Raw genomic sequence first — 10,808 nt, 5'->3', positions numbered from 1 at the left:
CACAACCAAAGGGCTATGAGGCCTGTGGCTGCCGGCCGAGGAGAGGCTGCAAGGGGACCCTGGAACCCTCGCCCTCCCTAGGCTGCTCCTGTCGCGTCCTGTGGGCGGATGTGGCCCTGCCGAGTTCAGAGTCTGTCGTTTCGTCTGTCTAGAAACTGCAGGAGTCAGGAGCAGCCTTCAGTTTTCACCTAAGCAATGAGCATGTACAGGCTTTAACCCTTGGAAAATCAGAATTAAAGGATTTTACTCAAACTACTTAAACAAAGGAACTGCCTCGGCTCTGGGCTTCTGCCGCTGAGGGCGCGATTCCGGGATTCTCATCGTTCCCCGGCAGGGTGGGGGCCACTCATGAGGAGGGTGTTTTCAGATGCTGGGACGTGGCCTTTCTAAGGGGGAGGGACCCGGCAGGGCCTCAGGCTCAGCTGTTTGGAAACTGAAGCCCATTCACCAGGCGGGCAGGGGATGAGCTGGGCAGAGGCCGAGACGCAAGACCTGAGAGCAAAGTTTCTCACTTTTTTGGTTGTACAAATAACAAACTGTAGAAGACTTGAACAGATAAACCACGATAAATGAGTCCTGTGCCGGCCTTTTAAACAGATAACCCACGTGCGTTGGCGTGGCAGCTCACGCCTGGAATCCCAGTGCTGTGGGAGGCCAAGGCGCCAGGATCGCTGGGGCCCAGGAGTTTGAGACCACCCTGGGCAACATGGGGAGACCCCATCTCTACAAAAAATATAACAATTAGCCAGGTGTGGTGGTGTGCCTGTGGTCCCAGCTACTAGGTGGGAGGATCCCGTGAGGCCACTGCACTCTAGCCTGGGTGACAGAGCAAGACCCTGTCTCAAAAAAAAAAAAAAAAGCAATTAATCCTGCGATTTAGAATCAGACAGTGATCATTCCAGGGCATATCTTTGTCTCCCCCCACCCCCGGCACAGAGGGCATCTCTGTTGTGAGCTTTGGGCTGAAAAAAATCCCTCACGCCCCTCCCAGGTGAGGGAGACACAGGTTCAGGGGCGTGAACGGCTCCTCCCATGGAAAGGACTGTGGCCGGCTCCCTGGGCCATGGAGGCCACTGTCCTCCACGCCACGTCCCACGCCACTTCCACCCCAGCGTGAGGACAGCAGGACCCGAGCTGCACTGCTGTGGGAGCCGTGTCGGGACTCGCAGGGCCTGGCAGGTGTTTCCCTTTGACCTGCAGGCTCAGACTTGGCAGCTCTGGGCCCCCTGGTGTCCACCTGAAGCCTCCGTGGCAGCACCGTCCCCGGACCCCCAGAGGGGCAGCAAACATAGGGGTCCTGGGGAGTGTTGCTGGGGCGGGAAGGCCGGACCCCCGTGACTTGGCTGCAGCCTCTCTGGGTGTTGCTGCGGGTGTGGAGCCTGCATCTGGCTCAGTGAGAAGCATTTTTAAACTTGATTCTGCAGCCATTGCAGATTCGTGGGAAGTTGGGGGGAGGCAGTGCCCCACCTGGCCCCCAGGGCTGCCCCATGGCAGCCGCCATGCCCCGACCCCACGCCCCAGAGTGACTCCCTGCTGGCAGCGCCTTGCATTCTGCCTAGTACCTTCTCAACTCTCCAGACTCATCAGGGAAGCCCTGCAGGAGCTCAGGACGAACAGGTCCTCGGCTTGAAGCCGGCATAGGCTGGGAATGATGGGGGCTCCTGGAGGCTGAACCGTCTCCATGTCTGCAGGGGTCCCCTGGGCTGCGGCCCTTCGTGTACCCACATGTCTGGTGTCTCTGTGCTGTGCTGTGATGTTGTCCTTCACATAAAGTTTTTAAGACCCATGTCCCATTGTCTGTGAAATCACAAGGTTTTACTTTATGGATTGTATGGAATAGACCTAGGGAAGGGGGACCAGTATTTGCCCAATTTGTCAACATGCACAACAGTGAGCCTCCCTGGATGACTGGCCCCAGTGCGATGAGTGGGGGTGGAGGCTGGACAGCTGGCCTCTGTGCGGTGGTTGGGGGGACTGGACTGCTGGCCTCTGTGCAGTGGGTGGGGGGTGGCTAGATGGCTGACTTCTGTGCAGTGGGGAGGCTGGACGGCTGACCTCTGTGTGGCAGGGGGACAGGACGGCTGGCCTCTGGTGGGTGGTGGGGGATGCTGGACGGCTGGCCTCTGTGCAGCGGGTTGTGGGGGCTGGACAGCTGGCCGCTATGCAGTGGGTGGTGCGGGGCACTGAATGGCTGACCTCTGTGCGGTGGGTTGCGGGGGGAGCTGGATGCCTGGCCTCTGTGCAGCCGGGGGGGAACTGGACGACTGGCCTCTGTGCGGTGGGTGGTGGGGGCTGGACCGCTGGCCTCTGTGCGGTGGGTGGTGGGGGTCGCTGGACGGCTAGCCTCTGTGCAGTGGGTTGGAGGGCGCTGGATGGCTGGCCTTTGTGCGGTGGGTTGGGAAGGTTGGATGGCTGGTCTCTGTGCGGTGGGTTGTTGGGGCTGGACGGCTAGCCTCTGTGTGGTGGGGGGCGGGCCTCGGGCCGGCGGGCAGGCTGGAAGGTCAGCCAGGCCCTGTGGTGTCTTTAGTGAGAAACAGGAAATAAATCAAGGGGATATTCTAGAAGTTTTACCCTGGTGGTTTAGAAGTGTTTGTTTTTATTATTTGTACACAGTGTGTTGTTCTCAGTCTTGCACTCGTGTTTTTAACTGTCATGTAAAGATGCAAACAGCAGCCCAGAAAACTGCCTTGATGTAACACATTGGCAAAGACCAAGCACAGCCCGGACTCCGGTGGGTGAATCAGACCCACCAGCAGCGGCCTTGGTGGCGCCTGCAGGGAGCCTCGAGATGGTCACGCCTCTGATCCATGGGTCTGCACTCAGGGCGTGACCGGAGGTGTGGCCTGGGAGTTGGTTGTGTGGATGTTCGTGTCACCGACGTTTATAACAGCAGAGTCCGGCAGTACAGGGAGGATGGTCCTTGTGGTAAATGGGTTGCTGTGATTAAATTGTTTCTGAATATGCTGAAGTGCTCAAAATGTGATCTTTCTTTCATAAAAAGGCCAGGTATGGTGACACGTGCCTGTAACCCCAGCACTGTGGGAGGATCCCTTGAGCCCAGGAGTTGGAGAATTGCCCTCCAGCCTAGGCAGCAGAGCGAGACCTTGTTTCTAAGAAGTAAAAAGAGAAAAAGAAAAAGAAAAGACAAAGTACCAGATTATGTATCTCATTTTGTTAAGATGCATCATTTTGTAAAAGTTCTTATAGAAATACACGCAGTGGGCCGGGCGCGGTGGCTCACGCCTGTAATCCCAGCACTTTGGGAGGCTGAAGCGGGCGGATCACCTGAGGTCAGGAGTTCGAGACCAGCCTGGCCAACATGGTGAAACTGTATCTCTACTAAAAATACAAAAAATTAGCTGGTGTGGTGGTGTGCACCTGTACTCACAGCTCCTCAGGAGGCTGAGGCAGGAGAATCGCTTGAACCTGGGACACAGGCTGCAGTGAGCCGAGATGGCGCCAGTGAACTCCAGCCTGGGCCACAGAGTGGGACTCCATCTCAAAAAAAAAAAAAAAAAAAAGAGAGAGAGAGACACACCATGGCTCTGTGAGCATCGGTTACCGTCCAGACCAGGTAGACGTTGGATGCAAATTTCACCGGAGTTTTTTTTTTTATTTTTTTGGTTGCGTTGAGTGTCACTTTTTAAAAAAATTAGCTTACGTCGAAGATGACTTTGAAGTTGTTGGAATTATTCTCAGTCCTGAGCTCAGGGCTTCAGCAAGCAAGTTGCAGTTCCCGGGGCTAGGCTGGTCAGAGATCCCCCACTGAAGCACGCCTGCCCACGGCTGCCCCGGCTGTCATCCCCCGGAAGGAAGCACGTGGAGTGGAGTGGGGTGGAGCATAGGCAGCAGCCGCCCCGTCTCCGCAGCAGTGCAGGCTCCCTTCCTGCTCATTTGGGCTCTTTTGTCTGAACCAGAGACACAAATTTGTAGAGCTGCCAAATTCATGCTGAAAATTTCCAACCAAAACCAATCATCTTAATTGTCTGGATTATGATATTTATTTTGTAAATCATTCTTGCTTTAAGCCGTGCACACACTGTGTTACTAAATCTGCAAATGATTCCAGAGCCAAATGCAGTCCTGCACCACGGTTCGGGTCAACGGCGGACTTCACGTATGAGGGTTCTCGTGAGATCATGAGAGCATATTTTTACTGGACCTTTTCCGTGTTTAGATGTGTTTAGATTCACAAACCCTGACCACTGTGAGGCAGTCACCCACGGTGTTCAGCACAGCCACACGCTGTGCAGACATGTATTGGGGAGCCGTGAGCCACATGGCTGGGGTGTGCACTGGCCACACCGAGTCGGTTCACATGAGTTCCCACGACAACAAAATGGCCTAAGGACACGTTTCTCAGAGTGTGTCCCCCTCATAAAGTGACACATGGCTGTGTTTACACAAACTTATTCTTATGTAATAGTCAACTGCAGAGTGGTTTAGACTACCTCATCTTTAGGAAATGCATCTGCCTTTAAGCAGACCAGCGGTGGGGGAGGTGGCTTTTCTGTTTTTCTTCCCTCTTCCCTCCTCTCTCTTGCTCTGTCTCTTCTCTGTGTCTTAACTTTCCTGGGAATCCGGTGAGCCCAGTTTTTTTCACTGTGTATTTTGTTTTTTTGTTTGTTTTGAGACGGAGTCTGACTCTGTCACCCAGGCTGGAGTGCAGTGGCGCGATCTCGGCTCACTGCAAGCTCCGCCTCCCGGGTTCAAGCAATTCTGCCTCAGCCTCCAGTGTGGCTGGGACTACAGGCACCCGCCACCGCGCCCAGTTAATTTTTATATTTTTAGTGGAGACGGGGTTTCACCATGTTGGCCAGGATGGTCTTGATCTCCTGACCTCAGGTGATCTGTCTGCCTCGGCCTCCTAAAGTGCTGGGATTACAGGCGTGAGTCACCGCACCCGGCTGTGAATTTTGCGTTTTATTTGTTGCTTTTTCAATTCATAGAAAAAGATAGGTACAAGGCACCTGAGACAGGCGCCGCCTCGCACCATCCACGACTTTGTTTGGTACCTGCCTGTCCAGGAGTGGGTGTGGCCGCTGCAGAGGGGCCCTTCGTTGCCCAGCCCTGCAGCTGCCCCCTCTCCCTTCCCCAGAGACTCACAGCTGGCCCCGAGCTCTGTGCAGGGAAGCCTTTCTCTAGAGGCTCTTGTCCTTCCTGTGCGGAGCCCTGGGTCCAGCCGCCTTTCCTTCCACCTGGCAGCGTTAGCGGATGCTGGGTGTCCGTGCTGATCACCTCCCGTGGGAAAGAGCTCGGACAGTGCAGCCCGCGAAGCTGCGTCTTGGAGATTCCTCTGTCAGGGAAGCGGTCGTGGCTGTCGGGGTCCACTGGGCACCCGCAGAGCCCAAAACCCCACAGAGCGGAGGTGGGTGGTGAGCCTGCCAGGTGCATCTTTGTATAAATCTATTTCTAAGTTTTCAAATTACTATGAAGCTTCCAATGTCACAAAATTTGTAGTCTTGTTAAGGAACATTTTAGGTGTTCGTATTTTTTAAAATTATGTGTTTGATTCCATTCAAGCAGTCTCCTGGGCTTTTCTCTTTAAAGCAGTCTTTTCTGCCCATTGTTTTTATTTTGTTTGTTTTGAGTCAGAGTCTTGCCCTGTTGCCCAGGCTGAAGCCTATGCGATCTTGGCTCACTGCCATCTCAACCTCCCCCAGCTCAGGCAGTCCTCCCCGCTCAGCCTCCTGTGTGGCTGGGATCCTCCCCGCTCAGCCTCCTGTGTGGCTGGGATCCTCCCCGCTCAGCCTCTTGTGTGGCTGGGACCACAGATGTGCACCACATCCTGCTCATGTTTTTATTTTTTGTTTGTTTTGTAGAGATGGGGTCTCGCCATGTTGCCCACGCTGGTCTTGAACTCCTGAGCTCAAGGGATCCGTCCCCCTTGGCCTCCCAAAGTTTTGGGATTACAGGCGTGAGCCACTGCGACTGGCCTTGGTTTTTGCTGCTGCTGCTGCTGCTGCTGCTGCTGTTGTTGTTTTTAGATGGAGTCTCGCTCTGTCACCCAGGCTGGAGTGCAGTGGCGAGATCTCGGCTCACTGCAACCTCTGCCTCTTCGGTTGAAGCAATTCTTCTGCCTCAGCCTCCAAGCAGCTGGGACTACAGGCACCCGCCACCATGCCTGGCTAATTTTTGTATTTTTAGCAGAGATGGGGTTTCACCATGTTGGCCAGGATGGTCTCAATTTCTGACCTCGTGATCCCACCACCTCGACCTCCCAAAGTGCTGGGGTTACAGGCGTGAGCCACCGTGTCCCGCCCTTGTTTTGTTTGTAGGTCACTTTGGGTTCACAGTGTGTCCTGAGGTGTGGGGGCCTTCTGGGGGCTCGGGAGGCAATTTCCTTGAACTCGCAGATGCCCCTGCTCTGAGCCTGCATTGCACGGAACCTGCCCTTCCCAAGAAGCTGCCTGCGTGTCCCATGTCTCTGTGGCTTGTACTTAAAACGGACATAGAATGACGGTCAGCAGCTCTAGGCGATAATTGAGTCCTGGCAGAGGGGCTGGTTCTGAAGATGGGGGAGTCACAGGCCCTGTGTGGAGGGTGACCTCAGGGGCCCCAGCCCACAATGCGGTCGGCGGGCCCTGGGTCTCTGCCCACATAGCGGTGAGGACAGTCGTTGGGCCCTGGGCTGGCTGTGCTGACACGGTGGTGAGGACGGTTGGTGGGCCCTGGGTCTCTGCCCACATAGCGGTGAGGACGGTCATTGGGCCCTGGGCTGGCTCTGCCCACGCAGGGTGTTGTACCTGATCTGTTGAGCAGTGCTGGTCCAGGGAGGGTCCCACCGCATCCTCCGCCTGCCTTGGCCCCTGCAGCAGGCAGTGCTGAGGAGACAGACTGAGTGGAAGAGGAGGCTGGGCCAGGGCTGCAGCGGCCACAGAGCCTTGGGCCTCCCAGAAACGGACTCTGATGGCAGAAGCGCCGGCCTCTTGTATGGGGTGGAAGGTGGTGCCTGCGTGGATGGTGCTGCGTGGGGGCAGGCCACTCCCTAGATGCGAGAACCCCTTGGGTGCACGGTGTGGCCCCCAGGAATGCTGAGACAGTCCACCTGGGCCTCCTACAGAACACAGTTGGGAAGACCCTCAGGCCGAGGTCACAGGCAGGACCTCACCTTAGCCTTTCACACCAAACATTCATCTCCTGAAAGGACAGGGGCCGTGGAGCCCCCAGCTGAGCCATGGGCTCTGAGGACAGACCCGGCACCTGTCACCTGCCGCGTCATGCGGCGCGTGTCCTCTGTGCACAGTAACCAGCAGGCTCCCAAAGCCCTCACTGTCGCACCCCGCCCTGCTGCGTTTTCTCTCACTGCCCTCCATGGATGCCCGGTTCCTCCTCCTGGCCCTCAGTCAGGCCCTTCTGTTCATCTTGCAGCAATCATGGAATCTGGGGGCTGGTGGTCTTTCACACACCACGTCTTCCAAACCCACCATTTTATAAAGGGCCCCGTTAGTCACCTGTCCAACAGCAGCAGCACATCTGGTCCATAGCAAGGAGAGGTTTGAGCTTCCTTGTTCTTAGACCACAGCTTGGACCTCTTAGATTTTAACAAAGATTTTCAATGAGTTCTAAAACCTGTCTTACTGGAGGGTTAAGTAACTGATAGAAGCCTGTCACGAAGGAAGAGAAGTGTGTTAAGGTTGTGCTTGGAAAATGTTTCCGTCTTAGAGAACTGGCCGGGCCATGGCCACGGGTCACGATGAGTAAGCATCGCGTCGACACGGGCTTGTCCATCTCCGTGTAGAATGTGCGCTCACTGAGGAAGTGTCCACCCAAGATGGTGATGGCTGAGCGCGGCACGTGTGGCCCGGGTGAGGTCCGTGTGGCGCTAAACGCCTCCTCTGCTCTGTTCCCTTCCAGCCCAACCCTGCCCGCCCTGGACTGGCAGCTGCCATCCCACTCGGGCCCGTACGAGCTTCGGATTGAGGTGCAGCCCAAGTCCCACCACCGAGCCCACTACGAGACGGAGGGCAGCCGGGGGGCCGTGAAGGCGTCGGCTGGAGGACACCCTATCGTGCAGGTAGGCACCGAGGCCAGACTCGCACGCCACTTGCTGTTTTGGTCCAAAAGTAACTTTAGAGCCACAGCTAACTGTGCTGAAACCACAGACTCTCCTAGCCAGGCCAGCTGAATGCTATGTCGTGGTTAGTCCTGGGCGGCTGCTCACCGCCCCTGAGCTGGAATGGGAGCGTGGCACAGCACCTCCTGCTTCCACATGTGCAGACCCTCCCTCTTTGTTTTCAGATTTGCCCAAAGCAGCTCTCGTGTCCACGGATGCTGCCTGTGGTGTGGATGTTTCAGGGGGTTGATTCTCCCCTCTCTCAAGCCTCTGAACTGCTGGGGTTCTCACCAGCAGCACCAGCCTCGCCTGGTGGGGGGCCCTCAGAAATGCAGGTTCTGTGGCCCACCAGCCCTGCGGAATCCCACACTCTGGGCTTGGGTGCTGGGGGCACCAGGGCTCAAGGTGCTTCCCGAGGAGAGGAGGAGTGGCTTTCAGAGTGGGCCTGGGGCTGGCAGCCGTGTCTCTGCCGGGGTAGGCCTGTCTCCCTGGGCTCTGTGTGGCTTCCTCACCTTGCTCTCACCTTGGGGGAAAGCCACATAGAGTTAGGCTGTCCAGGGAGGTGGTGTGTAGTGACCGCGCCGGGGATGGGCAGCGTCTGCACACAGAGCCATGCACCCCAGGTGTTGATGTGGGTCCCGGGTAGCCATGGGTGTTGGCATTTTCTTCGGTCTCACCTGTTACCTCATCAGCCCCAGGCCCTGGGTCCAGTGCTTTGGCAGCCACAGAGCAGCAAGGGTGTCCGGCCCCAGGGCTCCAGGCCATACAGCAATGCAGAGGACGTTTTCCCAGCACACACCAACAGCAGAAAACCGGGTGCCCCAGCCCCGTTACTTAGGAAATGATGCAAGCCGGAAGGGGTGCTCAGCAGGGTGCCCCGTGTTTTTATTTTTTTCCATTTAGATAAATAGTGGAGGGAAGGCGGCCACAGGGACAAATGGCTGTTTGCCAGCGTAACAGCCGGCAGCAGGGCATTAGCAGGCAGGGTGCTGGGCGAGGCGTTTCCACCAGCACTTGCAGATGCTGTTAACGTGATGTTTGTGGCCTGTGTGCTTGATGCCAATTAGTACCTACCTTGTCGGTGCTTGAAGCAAGGAAATGCGGGAGACACCTGAGTGCACAGCGGCCAGTTTGACATTTAAAGTCTCCACCCTCCCAGGTGGGAAAGGTCAGACAGCGCTGCGCCATGCTTCGTCCCTGCAGGCCTGTACCTCCCCGTCCCTGCCTCGGTTTTCACTGACCGAAAGCCTGTTATTGCTCAGTGGAAAGGATATTAGAAGGGACAGGAAATGAGGCCGTGAAAGAAAGAGTGGAAATAAGGCAATAGAGAAATGATGGCCTCGTCCACCCCATTTGCTGTGAATTGTATCGGTGAGGGTCACCGGCCATCGCCCTTTTCACCATGTCCAGATGAGGGGCAGTTGTAGGAATCAGGGCTGTTATTTGGAGGGTAAAGTGGGACCAACAGTGTGGAGAGAGCTCTGAGGTTTTTGTCTGTCTGTTTTGTTTTTTTGTTTTTGTTTTTTTTTTGAGACGGAATCTCGCTCTCACCCAGGCTGGAGTGCAGTGGTGCGATCTCAGCTCACTATGGCCTCTGCCTCCCGGGTTCAAGCGATTCTCCTGCTTCAGCCTCCCGAGTAGCCGGGACTACAGGCAGCCCTGGGTTTTAATGGATGTATTTTCACCTACCTGTGAGTAGCGCCGGTGCCTGGTGCCACCTGTCTCCGTGGACACGGCTCAGTGCTAGGCACTCCTCCCTGCATCTTCTGGAATCTTGTGGAATCCCATCTCTGTTCTACTGTCTGGGTGTCTTGGGCTTAGGGTGCTGAAATCTATCAATACAGATGCGACTGAGAGGGTCGAGGTGTTCTGGAGGACTCAGGAAACTTGAAACAGTGATTTAAAATATCTTTAAAATGTACCCTCAAAAATTATTCCAAATCAAGTGGCCCATGTGTGAGCAGCAGCAGAATGGGAGAGGCTGGCCTTGTGTTTCCACAGAAGGAGACCTTTCCGTTGAAACGCAGGAGAAAACAGTCCCCTGCATGGAAAACGTCAGGCGCTATCAGCATATCTCATTGTGAGAAATTAGTAATTTAAAGAGTTTTCTGATGTATCTGTGGCATTTATGTCTATGCAAGTGTGAGGTAAAAGCAGCTAAAAAGAGGGGGTTTTGGGGGTTTGTTTTCTCTTTCAGTTGGTGGACCACAAATTGGATAAAAATAGAATTTGTGCATAATTATAAAACAAATGAGAATAGAAAGCTCTCAGTTGCCGTGGAAGCTCCTCGGAACCGCAGACGTGCACTCACTGCCGTTGGGTTATTTTAGCACATCCTTCGACACAGCCCCTTTCCCGCTGTTCAGAAACGAGGCTCATTGCACTGGCCTGGGGGCGCGGGGGCGAGGCCGTGGGTGGTGGGCGCTGCAGGTGGCTGGTCAGAGCCACTGGGAACCACTGACACAGGAGTTTCCTGCATTTGAGAAATGCTGTTCTCTTCATTGTGAATCGTCTGTCCACTACAGCTGAAAAAGCTTGTCCATAAAATCAAAGCCCGCTGTCTCCTGCAGTGCAGCGGAGCCCTGGAGGGTAGCGGGGGGCCTGGGGAGGTGGCTGTCAGCTCTCGCGGTCAGGAGAGCACTGTGCGCCCGCACCCGGCGTCTCCGTCCTCCCGCACCCTGTGTCCCCGTCCTCCCGCACCCTGTGTCCCCGTCCTCCCGCACCCTGTGTCCCCGTCCTCCCGCACCCTGTG

The 10,808-nt window shown here is 55.8% G+C and overlaps 1 protein-coding gene across 1 annotated transcript in view; it reads left to right on the top strand.

The window, feature by feature from the left end:
- The window catches only part of NFATC1 (nuclear factor of activated T-cells, cytoplasmic, calcineurin-dependent 1), a 160,828-nt gene that overhangs the window by 51,623 nt on the left and 98,397 nt on the right, over positions 1-10,808 (top strand). Inside the window, exon 8 of the mRNA XM_011975903.1 lies at positions 7,858-8,017. Within this exon, the coding sequence (XP_011831293.1) occupies positions 7,858-8,017 (160 nt within the window). The remainder of the gene's footprint in view (positions 1-7,857; positions 8,018-10,808) is intronic.

Source organism: Mandrillus leucophaeus, unplaced genomic scaffold (genome assembly GCF_000951045.1).
Source record: "Mandrillus leucophaeus isolate KB7577 unplaced genomic scaffold, Mleu.le_1.0 Scaffold16, whole genome shotgun sequence".
NCBI lineage: Eukaryota > Metazoa > Chordata > Mammalia > Primates > Cercopithecidae > Mandrillus > Mandrillus leucophaeus.
The sequence above is the reverse complement of the archived record's forward strand: the minus strand, read 5'-3'. Positions and strand labels throughout refer to the sequence as shown.